Consider the following 13,925-nt stretch of genomic DNA (forward strand, 5'->3'; position numbering starts at 1 on the left):
TTCTATATTATTAGATACTCTGATATCAATTAGTGACAAGATCATTGTATTCATCGCTTTAATGGACAAATACTTAAGTACAAGAACATTCACTGAACATTACATACAGTCTTACAATTTTACAATTCAAAACATACAGAATACTTGGAATCATTTGATTTGTATTTTATGCAAATTAAAAGATCTTAAATCTGTTCCAGTGATGATACTTTCTATTGAAATATACATTAAATCAGTTTACTATTCAAATCAAGATAAGATTCCCAAACTACATTTGATTTCTGGTTTGCACTATGAGCATAAATAATTGCAGGCATGACTATGAGGCTTATTGGCATTCTAGCCTCAACTAAATTCACAAAACTACTTTAAAGCTGTAGGAATAGTTTGTTGTATGTCATGTGATCTACTTACATTTTAAACAATTGCATACGATACACAGTGCTGACAAAAGAATGGTAATAATTGATAATGAGTTCAATAAATTAACCTATAGTATGATCACACAATATTAACATTCACAAAAAGTGCATTGTGTTGTTTCATCAAGGTCCTAGTCCTAATAAATATGCAGTGCTGCAACATTTGCTTGAGGACATTTCGAAATAAACATCAGCAAATTACACACATCAGCATACATCATTTAAAACCCAGCAACAGAAAGTAATTCTGTGAATTATCAGAATTGGATTTAGAAGTCTGTGTGCTATAGAACAAAAGATAAATGTCAAACCAATATCTTTGATTACTTAAGCATTTTTTTACCATGGCACACTTTTGTTTTTAATTTTAATAATGGAAACTTCTTGGCTTATGTTAAACAAAAATAGGTAACTATTGAAAAGTACTATTATTTATCATTTAGTTACATAAAGATATGGCACTTTATTTTATTCATGATTGTCATAAAGCTACCATAAATAAAGATTCAAAGAACATTGTAAATATTTCAATAAATACCTATTTATTTTAGGTGACTTGTCCTAAAATTACCCAGGTTTAACATCTTTTCTGTTATCAGTCAGGAAAGATTCATAATATAGATTGTGGTGTAGGTCTCTGTATGAAGAGTTACCACACACTCTAGAAAATTCTTGAAATAGCAGAGCTTCAGGAGATTTCTAGACTGTTCTTAGTCCAATGTTGTGCCGACTACAAATAAATTGTGTGTTGGGTAGTGAGTGCAGGAAATTTCTTCTGTTATTGAGAGCTCAAGCATAAGTTCAAATACTAAATCAAGTTTATAATTTTCCTACAAATAATGTTTGCACTCAAACAGCTAATTATTTGTACTATGCCAAATTTATTTCCAGTGCATGAATTGAGTAACATAATTGTCTCTGCAAAATGTTGAATATATTTTGCTTTAAAACTGTCAAGGACAAGGAATTAATATTCATTTTGAGAATATTATATAGTGCATCAGCAAAAGGAAATAATAAAAGATTATTTAAGCCATATGCTTGCCAAATAGCTATTTAATTTTCTCTTTCTATTTTTTATAAGTTGATCATTATTATTTCAGGCAACACTAAATGTGTTAGTATCACAGCAAGTATTATCAAAATTTAACTTCTTATTAGAAATTGGATAGCCATTAATATCCTCTTGCTCTGTTAGATCATGATCTGGACTTTCATGGGACATATCTTTCATTACACTGTAGTAAACAGGCACATTATAGGCAGAAGGCTTCTCTGCCCGTGACTGTTTGCATTTGCAAAGTTTTTTGAAGGCAGCACGAAATTTCTGAGACATTAGATTGTAAATGACAGGGTTGATGGCGCTGTTCAGGTAAATGCTCATCCTGCAGAATAACAGAAACCAAGTGTTCAAGTAGGGTGTATTCATGAAGGAGTTGACAACCACCAAGGTTCTGTAGGGCATCCAGAGGAGAGCAAAAAGGATAACCACCACTGCCAACATTTTAGTGACCTGAAAATGAATATAAGAGAGAAAAAAAAAAGGATTATTAGATTACTTACAGTGTGGAACTTTGGCCCAACAAGTCCAACCAACCCTCCTAAGAGCAACCCACCCAGACCCATTCCCCTACACCTAACACTACGGACAATTTAGTATGGCCAATTCACCTAATCTGCACATTTTTGGACTGTGGGAGAAAACCCACGCAGAGAATGTGCAAACTCCACACAGACAGCGGCCTGAGGCGGGAATTGAACCCGGGTCTCTGGTGCTGTGAGGTAGCAGTGCTAACCACTGTGCCACCATGCTGCCCACTTGTAACCCACCCAGACCCATTTCCCTCTGACTAAAGCACCTAACATTATGGGCAGTTTAGTATGGCGAATTCACCTGACCTGCACATCTTTGGACTATGGGAGGAAACCCATGCAGACACGGGGAGAATGTGCAAACTCCACACAGACAGTCTCCCAAGGCTGGAATTGAACCTGGGACCCTGTTGCTGTGAGGATGCAGTGCTAACCACTGAGCCACCATGCCGCCCCGATTACATTAAAGCTTGAATTGGTAAAATGATTTCTCTGAGGTTTTTCTGGGCAATCATTACCTAGAAATCTACAGCTTTCAAAAAAAAAATGGAACTGTTTGATTGGACAGGGCACTTTACTTTCCTTCCAAGAACTAAAGAAAAAAATGAGGGCTTTACACGTACACCAAACAATGCAAACACTATTTGTTGTTATAATTTGCATTGCCAATATGCATGCATGGTGAAAGAAAAGAAATAAAGAGTTTCTATATATGCGGCAGCTTTCAAAGATTCAGGCTATTTCAAAGTGCTTTGGTATCACTGTTAGTTTGTGGGCAAATGGGACAGTCAATTTGTGCAGAGTATGATCACACAGATAGTAATGAGATGGGTGACCAGTTATCCTGTGTTTGTTGTGTTGCTTGATGCCTGATCTTTGGCCATTACATGAAGAGAACTCGCTGTTCTTCATCAAGTCCATACCCTCGTTATCTATAAACCATTCAAGAAGATTGAACAGCTTATTTTGTTAATTATTCTTGTATTGTAAAAGTTACATTCCAGGATGACTGCTGACTTAATATCAGGTAAGTAATCAGGCCTCGGCACGGTGTCTGTTTGTACCTGTGTGTGTGCAGCAGAAGAAAGAGGAGCATGAGAAAGAAAGAGTATTTAGGATCAATGTAAGTTTTCTAATGGTAAGAAAAGTTAAAGGAGAACATTATCCAGAACGCAGAGTACAAAAAAAATGGAACCATGAATTGTCAGGAGTGGGTGTAAATCAGCACTCAATATTATAGAAAAAACATATGGAAGTCAGAAAAAAATTGCAAACCCTGGCAACACAAAGAAAAACATTTGCCTCGCTGCTAATCCCACAAGGAGAAAGAAGATAGAATAATGACGGAAAATAACAGAGGAAAAAAGCAATACATTGTGTCAAATATGCAGTAAGTTAAATGAAGCAAGAAATTATTTAGAAAGAGAAACCCAAATGTTTCCAAATCTCAAAGCCATAAAATTAATGAGTGCATAAAAAATAATTAGCTGTATCAGACGTAGAAACACCAGAATTAAATATTGTACCATAAATACCAACTGAAGTAAGAGAGAAAGAATTTGGTTTTGACAATGTTTTTATTAACCAAAGAATGTTTCAAAGTGCTCTACAGACAAGGAAGCGCTTGTGGCATTTTGTCGTTGTTGTAATATTGGACTGAACCTTAAGGTTTTATTGGCTAAGTCCAAGATACAATGAGTTTTTTGGAGAGAAATTTCACTATGAGCAGAATCAGTTCTTTTGAAATGAATACGAAAATCAATATGAGAGGGCTGTCGTGTAATGACCAATCCACAGGTTGTGGACTGTGATGGTATCCCTTCTTATAAGCCAGAGGGATGAGTTCAAATCTCACCTGTCCTCAAGATGCCTCATAACATGATAAAAGACGTTGATTCAAAATGTTTATGGAATACTTGTGGTGCACTGGTAATGTCCCTACCTTGGAGCCAGAAGTCCGACTTGTTCCAGAGGCAAGACATGACAAATCGATTAAAAACATATATGCTACCAAGAATAGCTAATAGTGTAAACAGATTTTGTGGGTTGGTAACCGCAGCCCCACAGTTAAAGCGATGGGCTCTCTCCTGCCGTCTTGGGGAGGTGGTGGATTAGTGATAATATTACTGAACAAGTAATCCATAGAGCTAAGTTAAAACTCTTGGTTCAAATCCCATCAAGCAGTTGGTGAAATTAAAGAGGCTCTTGGAGTGCAGTGGTATTGTCCCTACTTCCAGAAGGCCCAGTTTCAAGTCTCACTTACTCCAGAGGTATGTCATTACATGACTGAACAGATTAAAAGTATGAATAATGTCCAGTTTTATCGAAAACATCAGTGAACAAAGTGATATTGCAATTATGTATATTTGAAACATATTATAATATGGGGCTGAATTCTTTGAGTTTTTCACTGTGAGATCTAGTGGGATTTCTCACCATTTCTTATCTCATTCCTCGCAGCTTATCTCCTGTAAAGACTCAATTCCATTCTCCCAGTTTCTCAGAATCCTTTGCACTTTTCTTTGATGATGCCACCTTCCCCCCAGGTGGGGGAGTTGGTGGTAGTGTTGGGTGGAGGGGCTCAGTCATTTTTCTCCTTTTTCCTTTCTCCTAAACAGAAGATTCCCTACTAACATGGTCCTCAGCCATGATCAACCCATCTAACGCACATCTGTTCTCATTCCTTCCCTTCCCTCACACAACAATGATAGAGTCCCCTGGTCCTCACTTTCTATCCCAGCAGCCATTGCTTCCAAAGGATCATAAGCTGCCATTTCCACCACCTCCAGCAGAATGACACCACCAGACTCATGTTTCCCTCCCTTATCAAGATTCCGCAGGGACCATTCCCTCCACAACACACTGGTCCATTCTCAACACATACCCCCACAACCCAATGAAACCTTCCATGTCATCACAGAAAGTATAAGATCTGTAAGAATTCGTGCGGCCAAGATCTATTTAAAGTAAATATTAACAACTTTAATTCTTAAAGTATAACAGAGAATAATTAACTAACAACTATTCACAAGTCCTTACTCTAACCTATCTTTTACTTTCCCATCTATAATACTAGTCCGATAAAACTCCCACTTAAGATTTACAAAACAAAACTTCCTATCACAAAACCAGGCAGCTTTCAGTTCTATTTGATTAGATTAGATTAGATTACCTACAGTGTGGAAACAGGCCCTTCAGCCCAACCAGTCTACACCAACCCTCCGAAGAGTAACCCACCCAAACCCTCTGACTAATGAACCTAATATTATGGGTAATTTAGCATGGCCAATTCACCTGACCTGAACATTTTTGGACTGTGGGAGGAAACCAGAGCACCCGGAGGAAACCTACACAGACATGGGGAGAATGTGCAAACTCCACACAGACAGTCGCCTGAGGCTGCATCTTCCTGTGTCTTCTTTTTTCCTTAGGGATTTCTGCTTCACTGGTTACTGATCAAAAAAAGTACCGTTTAAGAAAATTATTTTTCAGTCAGTCTGTTTACATGCTGGGGCTTGGTGGTTCTCCTCCAACTGTTCAATTTTCCCCTGTATTATACCCTAAAGCATCAGATTGTGTCATTGGCTTTTAAGATTCTCAATATACTCAATTCAAACTTGATTGGGATTTAGTATTTTTCAGGGAATAATTTAAACTGATTCACCTAATTCAAATCTTTTTTTTGTTGTTTCCAGGCAACCAGCTACTCCAATAGCTGGTTCCCATTGTGTCTTATTGAGAACATTTGGTCCTGTTACTGCTAGCTTTTAACTCTCTTAAAAGGTATAGTTCACCCACATCTTCATAACAATATAGTCTACTCTATTGACTGCTCACAATATGGTCTCCTCTGCATTGGGAAGATAAAATGTAGACTGGGTGGGCACTTTGCCGAACACCTATAATCTGTCCATAAAAAAAAGAGTCAAGCTTCCAGTTGCTTACCACTCCAACACATAACCATGATCCCTGGCCAACATTTCTGTCTCAGTGCAAGACTCAAGATATGTTGGAGGAACAATACCTCCTCTTCCACCTAAGTACCTTTGACACTTCAGAACTCAATCTGGATTTTAACAAATTCAGACCATGAACACCTCCATCCATGTTCATCACCACACCTATACCACAGGTTCAGTTCCTTATGAATTGCTTCCCAGCAATTTCAGCTCCCATTTTCAATAATTCATTGTCACCACTATCACCTATTCAGCTTTTCTGTTCTGTTCTCTGGTTTACAATCAGATGTCCTATTGTCAACTTCCCTTTCTCTCTCTCTCTCTCTCTCTCACTCTCTCTCTCTCTGTGTCTGGGAACCAACGTCGTCTATCTGTCTCGCTCCTCTCCCCACATAACCCCAGCCCCTGACATCAGCATCAATACCACTATTTCCCAACTGCTTTTAGTGCTAAGCATGACATAACTGTATTTCTCTCTCTCACCACAGATGTTGCCAGACCTGCTGTGTTTCTCCAGCACTTTCTATTTCTGTTTGTTCCATCTCATTGACAACTTACCTTGGCCCAGTGGCATCCCTCTCATCTGAATCTAGCCCCAGCTTACAAGCGCTGTTCCTGAATGAACTGTCCCTCAGCAGAAATCTGCCAAAAATCCTGTTGCCCACACCATATGTAAAAGGCCACTGTGCATTCAGATAGGCACTAACATTGTGAAGCTGCTCAGCTTGGTGGTAGACATTCAGTGTGAAGATGACAGAAAGGGGGAAGGTGGTGTGGAGATGCTCTAGCAGAGATCTGGAGGTCTTGGTGGATATAGGATGGTGCAAAGAAGGGACATCCTCTCCTGGAGGATCAGCTAACAGAAGCGAGCGTGACACCAGACCATGACAGCCTGGTCCAAGGTCACCACCTGGGTCAGTGAAGTCTCCACGATGCAGAAGAACAGCCAGAAATCCCACAATAATGTCAAAAGTCTTCCTGCTCCAATGGGTTAAGTGCACACTCTTCCCTTTACTAGATTACTCACACTCTGTCTCTGCGACTGCACCCACCTCCCGTTAACTTTCTGGCACTCTCACTATTCCCTCACAAGCTCTCACACCCCTACCTCCACACCACCAACCCTCCGGATCATTAATCCTGCCTGGTCTCTCTGCTGCCTATTCACTCCCTCGGGAGACCTCATCACAAATCCTCCACTAGCACCTCACTAACAGCCATATCACTCACATTCACCTCACAGAATCCCTCCTTTGTTCTCATGACAGGAGAAGCCAGCCCATAATAGAGCACAAAAGTCTTGGATCAGTAGAGAGAACTTCTCAACTCCCAGAAGGACACAAAACTGTCCCTTGCTGGAAAAAACTGGAACTACTCCTACAGGGATGCTGAGACGTGCGTATCCTGCTACCTAAGAACATACCATTCTTCATTCCACTGCAGCCCGCTGTCAGGGACATTCATTTCTCACCATTTCTAACCCATGACACTGTCTCTCTCATGTCCTACCGGCACCAGCAGGATGTACTAAACCTTGGTGGAGAAACGGCCTGATCAACCTCTGAGGTCAAGATTGAGACCTCAGCAAAAGCATTGGCAAGGCTGCCCCCTGCAGCCCTTCATTAGCCCAGATACTGTCATTTATCCTGGGGAGCACAAGTTGCTGAGCATCTCTTTGCAACAATACTATGGCTGGTCAAGGAAGAAATGACTTAGGCCTTGACAATCAGAACTATTGATGACTGGGCACTAGTTCAGACCCAGGCAGGAGACGACCCTCTGGTATCAGTGACTGGGGGCTCTGTCCACATGCACAGGGAGGAACAGGAGGGGCAGGTAGGATGCAATGGCTGGCATTACCCAGAAGCTGCAGGAGTGTAGCCACACTAAGGGGACCCAGTTACTTCTGAGCATATGACAGTCTGGCTGTCTTGCTGAACAGACTGGATGACCAAATCTAGCACCCTCACAGTGCACACACCTGCACTCCATCAGTCCAGCCATTTATCCTCAGGACCTCAGGCTCAGGTCTTCTTTCTCATTGCACAATTGTCTGCATTTTAACTGTAGTGTATAAATAAAGTTTTTTGCACTTAAAGATAAGTAGTTTGACCAATCGAATTGCATTTGGAACACAACGCCTTATACTTTCCTTCAAAATAAGAAAACGTTAGAGTCAAGGCTACCTTCTTAATATTTTGAGGGTGTTTGCTCTAGACCTGCAATGCAGCACCCAGCAGCAAGCAGCAGCGAAAGACTATTGCAAAGATACTTTGTGCACAGGTACACACACAGCAGCTCATGACAAGTTGTGTAATGATTTGCTTAAACAAACCATAAATATTAATATCTCCATTGACATGATGGAATTCAAGAGCTTGATTCAACAATATGGCAGCAGACTCTTGCATTGAACTTGGTCAAATTATCCTCATTTTCCTCCGATATTATTTTTGATTTGAAACATGGTGCTGCAGCTTGTGGGTAGGGATTTGACTCAGCTGATCTTGTTTGTAATTATGTTTTTGTTGTACATTTGATTGCAGCACCTATTCTCAATCATCTCAAAAAAAACATATTTAAATTTTGTAAAACTTATCTCCCAATGACAAAAATATTGTGTGCAGTGTAAAATGGGCTGAAAACGTGTTATTTCCAATTTTCTCCGAGATGGGTTAGGGTTGATCCAAGATGAATTAACTCTCTGTGTCTTATTGTTTAAAACTGTTACACTGCTTATAATTCAAATTTATGATCTACAACATATAAGTAACTGTGAAGATAACATTGAGTGAAGTTTTAAATTTAAAAAGCCCTGAAGGAAAGCAAAATTATTAGTTCTAAATTTTCATGTTACAACTCCTTTGTAAACGATTTGTTAAACACAATTTGTTATACAATACTAACAAAGCAAAGTATTATAAAGGCTGTTTCAAGCAAATAGCCACTATCAAATACTTAAAAAGGTCTCTGATATTATCACATTGGATGATCCTAACGTGAATATTTATTAAGTTACATGAGAATTTGTTTGTATTTATACTTCTGTTGTTCATTTGACTGGAACATCTATTCTAAGTAATCTCAAAAAAAGTTGGGATACTTTAATTTTGCAAAAATTATGTCCTACCAATAAACTGAATTAAACTGTACTAATGATATTGTAGTACAAAATGAGTGTATGAGATAAAAGACTTACATAAATAGCTAATGCTATTTTATATTTACACATTTAAAGCAAACTAGGTGTGGAATCTTACCAGGCTCTGAGCAATGTGGATGATAGTGAAATAGCTGATAAAGTCAAGCAGGATGTTCAGAGATCATCTTGCCCATATCTTGTTGCTTTTCCTGTGCAGCATCATGAGATTCTTACTAGGCAGTGGTGAGTTCCCAACTGATGTTCATTATTGCTTGTGAAAGGCATTGATAACCAACTCACCAAGGGTTGCAATCTCATCAAAGCAACTGACCATCAGAAAAATTCAAACTAGAAACCAGAGCAGGTTCAACTCACCATTTGCTCCAAAAGACCTCTGTGTTGGACATCAGGCACTAACATCTTGAGTACGCTCTACATATACCACTACATACAGACTAAATAATTTTGTCTTGACATCTAGGACTTGACCATAAAATGTGACTTTTCAGTCTTGACATGAAGAAGGACCTTGCTTGATATTTCAGCTGATTTTCCTACATTTATAACCATTGTCCCACAGAGTTCAGTGGCTGGGATGTTTCTATCAATTATTTCCTCTGTTCTGATTAAAATAACACCAATTTTTTAAAGACATTTTTGTATTTGGTCATGGCAAGCACCAATCCAGCGAACTATTGTTTATATTACCTCAACACATTTCTGTAGTAGGAGCATAGAATTATGACAAGAATCTAACTGTGTTCTTACCAAGATTTTATGAAGTGTGGACACAACAAAACTTTAAAAAAAAACTAAGACATGTTGACACTCTCATTCTCATTCCTTGTTTATAAATAACTCTGAACTTTTTTTTGGCAGCACTTGCCCTATGATATGTCTAAATTTGTGCCTTTGCAAATTCATTTTTGGCAAGGCTTGTCAACAAATCAACCAGGTGACAGTTCGTTTAAAAAATTATTTCAGTCATGATGCTTCCAAACTTCACTGTATATCAGTACATCATCAAAATAAACTGCACAATTAGGAATACTGGCTATGATTTGTTTAATCTGTCCCTTAAACATTTCCAGGGTAATTGCCAAGCCTGAATGTCATCAAACAGCATTGGAAATGATCATGATTTGTGATATCTTTAATTCTGGCTGTTAATTAACTTGATGGTATTGTGATGAAGCTGCTCCTTTAATAAGGTGATGAAATCCTTGTTTTTTTTTAAGGGAGGTCTTAAATGACACAAACTCCAAAAGATCTGGGGTATAGGGTTTTAGGGCCAATTTGATAACAGTAATGGATACTGCCTGAGGCAGAACACTTTCAAGTTAAAAAAGAAACACTTATAAAATTAAAGGGGTGTGGCCTGTTGTCCCCACAAAGCATTTCTCTGTTTTGGGGTTTTTTAAAGCAGTATGTGGAAAAAAAGCTGCTGGACCCATAGAAGCAGGTCCAGGCTGGTACGCTCTCTCTGATGTTTCTCCTGTAAGAACTTGTGTTTAACCTTTTGTGCCAAGGAGTCACTATGGTGATTGCTGCAGGTATTTGGAACAGCATCATTAAGATGGGATGATCTGTTGGGTTTTGGAGAGGTTACATTATTTGGTAGTCTGTTTTCTGTTTGTGTTTCATTCAGTAATCTTATAAATAAATTTGATTTTGTTTAAATCTAAGTGGTTTGACCAGCTGATTCTCTCCTGGAACATCCACTTTAACCCACCTTAAAATAATTAGCAAAGTTAGGGTCTGGGCTACTTGCTTGAAATGTTTTGAAGGGGTCTGGCCTGGTCCATAACAGATTAAGGGCTCTTTGTGGGATTTGTTCTATAGTTTCAAATTGGAATTAGAGTTGTTGGTCCCGAAGGCAGTGAGTAGTAGGCGCTAGTGTCTTTTGTTCCAGGTGTTGATTTTGGTTGGTTTAAACAGTGCTTGGGATAATAATGGCTCTTTCAGTCAGCAAGAGTTGTAAGCTGGAGGTGGAAGAAGTGACCTTGGGGGTTTTACAAAAGGTGATTAAGACCAAGCTGCTGGAGTTAGCAGACAAGATGGAATTGGAGCTACCCTTTTCCGTGAGAAAAGGAGAGATAATTACAGCAGCAGCTCAGCATTTAAATTTGCTAGAAATGCCATCAGAATCTTTAGAAATGGCAAAGATTCGATTGAAAATGAAGCAGCTTGAGTTAGAGGCAAAATACAAGGAATTGTGATTAAAAGCAGAGGAGAAAGAAAAGGAAAGAGAGAAAAGAGCGAGAAAAGGAAAGAGAGAGAGAGAAAAAAGGAGAGAAAGGGTAGGAAGAAAGAGAGGGAGTTTGAACTTCAGAAATTGGCACTTAGACAGGAGTTCAAAAATTCACTTTTAGAAGTAGGGTGAAGAGCAGAGTTAAAACGGCAAGGTTAGTAGCTGAAATGGTTGATGATTATGAGTTGGTCCATAAAGCAAAGTTTGCCTTCCAGAATCAATTTCAATCCATGAGGAATCGAAATTGGGGAAAAGAGAAATCCTCACATGGAAAGGGAAAGGTAGATCACAGTGAATATAATAAGGATAACTTACCACAGGTAATAAGCAAACTGTTAAAGGGAACAGAGAAGTTTAAAAGCTTCATTATTTTCACTGCCATAAAGTAGGTTACATGAATTCACAGTGTTGGTGGGTTAGGAGAAGCACTGGGGATCCAGATGTAGGAAAACAAGATAAGCCAGTGAATTTTGTCAGAATGGTAGCAGAAAGGACAGTGGAGGCTAGAAAGCTGAACCAGAATTTACAAGCTGGTCAGAAGTTGCTTTAGGAGGAAGTGGCAGATGTGAAGGTAAAGTTTATTCGCATAGGCCAGGAGCAGCAGGTAAAAGAGATTACAAATATTAAGAGGCGCAGAATCCTTTCAGTCTGTGATGCTGAAAGGTGAGGAGATATGTACTTCTGAAGGACAATTGCCAGAAAAGGTACAGGTAACGGGAATTGACAATGAGGTAAAAGGCGCTCAGTTATGTAAATTGAGTTTAGAGTGACCAGTGAACAATGAAGAATTTGGAGTAGGAGTACTGGACAAACTCTCAGCACCAGGAATATAAGTCGTCATTGCCAATGATATAACTGGTTCACACGTAGGAGTGCTGCCTACTGTGGTTGAAAAGCCAGTGGAAATTAAATCAACTGAACTATTGCAGAATACAGATTGAGATTTTTCCTCATATAAGTTTATGAGGTCACAAAGTCACCAGCTGAAACAGAGAGATCAAAGAGTACAGATAGGAAAGTTGAAGTGGAATTAGCAGAGACCCTGTTTGATCAGATGGTTGTCACAAGCCAGGAGCAGATAGATGACAAAGCTGACATCTTTAGCTCACATACATTAACTGAGTTACAGCAGAAAGCTGAAAACTTAAAGCAATTGTATCAAAAGGCATACACAGAATAGGAAACTGAATGTATCCCTGAATATTATTATCTTAAAAATGATGTCCTAATAGAGAATTGGAGACCATTACATATTCAGGCAAATGAGGAATGGGCAAATGTTCATCAACTTGTATTGTCAGTGGGGTATAGAGAGGACGTGTTGCAAATGGCACATGAGCTACCACTAGAGGGTTATTTAGGAGTGAGGAAAACACAGGCTAAAGTACAAAAACATTACCACTGGCCTGGACTGCACACAGATGTAGTTGGATTTTTCCAGACGTAGGTAAAAACAATGACTGCAGATGCTGAAAACCAAATACTGGATTAGTGGTGCTGGAAAGAGCACAGCAGTTCAGGCAGCATCCAACGAGCAACGAAATCGACATTTCGGGCAAAAGCCCTTCATCAGGAATAAAGGCAGTGAGCCTGAAGCATGGAGAGATAAGCTAGAGAAGGGTGGGGGTGGGGAGAGAGTAGCATAGAGTACAATGGGTGAGTGGGGGAGGAGATGAAGGTGATAGGTCAAGGAGGAGGGTGGAGTGGATAGGTGGAAAAGAAGATAGGCAGGTCGGACAAGTCAAGGAGACAGTAACTGAGCTGGAAGTTTGAAACTAGGATGAGGTGGGGGAAGGGGAAATGAGGAAGCTGTTGAAGTCCACATTGATGCCCTGGGGTTGAAGTGTTCTGAGGCGGAAGATGAGGCGTTCTTCCTCCAGGCGTCTGGTGGTGAGGGAGCGGCGGTGAAGGAGGCCCAGGACCTCCATGTCCTCGGCAGAGTGGGAGGGGGAGTTGAAATGTTGGGCCACGGGGCGGTTTGGTTGATTGGTGCGGGTGTCTCGGAAATGTTCCCTAAAGCGCTCTGCTCGGAGGCGCCCAGTCTCCCCAATGTAGAGGAGACCACATCGGGAGCAACGGATACAATAAATGATATTGGTGGATGTGCAGGTGAAACTTTGATGGATGTGGAAGGCTCCTTTAGGGCCTTGGATAGAGGTGAGGGAGGAGGTGTGGGCACAGGTTTTACAGTTCCTGCGGTGGCAGGGGAAAGTGCCAGAATGGGAGGGTGGGTCGTAGGGGGGTGTGGACCTGACCAGGTAGTCACGGAGGGAACGGTCTTTGCGGAAGGCGGAAAGGGGTGGGGAGGGAAATATATCCCTGGTGGTGGGGTCTTTTTGGAGGTGGCGGAAATGTCGGTGGATGATTTGGTTGATGCGAAGGTTTGTAGGGTGGAAGGTGAGCACCAGGGGCGTTCTGTCCTTGTTACGGTTGGAGGGGTGGGGTCTGAGGGCGGAGTTGCGGGATGTGGACGAGATGCGTTGGAGGGCATCTTTAACCACGTGGGAACGGAAATTGCGGTCTCTAAAGAAGGAGGCCATCTGGTGTGTCCTATGGTG

The 13,925-nt window shown here is 40.2% G+C and overlaps 1 protein-coding gene across 2 annotated transcripts in view; it reads right to left on the minus strand.

Annotated features, from left to right (window-relative positions):
- Positions 1–86: 86 nt before the first annotated feature.
- Positions 87–13,925, minus strand: part of LOC140463018 (thyrotropin-releasing hormone receptor-like) — a 31,796-nt gene continuing 17,957 nt past the window's right edge. For both annotated transcript variants that reach the window (XM_072556615.1, XM_072556614.1), the window contains exon 3: positions 87–1,935. In XM_072556615.1, coding sequence (XP_072412716.1) covers positions 1,522–1,935 — 414 coding nt within the window. In that variant the 3' untranslated portion in view covers positions 87–1,521. The remainder of the gene's footprint in view (positions 1,936–13,925) is intronic.

The sequence above is a fragment of the Chiloscyllium punctatum genome, chromosome 37 (assembly GCF_047496795.1).
Source record: "Chiloscyllium punctatum isolate Juve2018m chromosome 37, sChiPun1.3, whole genome shotgun sequence".
NCBI classification, from domain to species: Eukaryota; Metazoa; Chordata; class Chondrichthyes; order Orectolobiformes; family Hemiscylliidae; genus Chiloscyllium; species Chiloscyllium punctatum.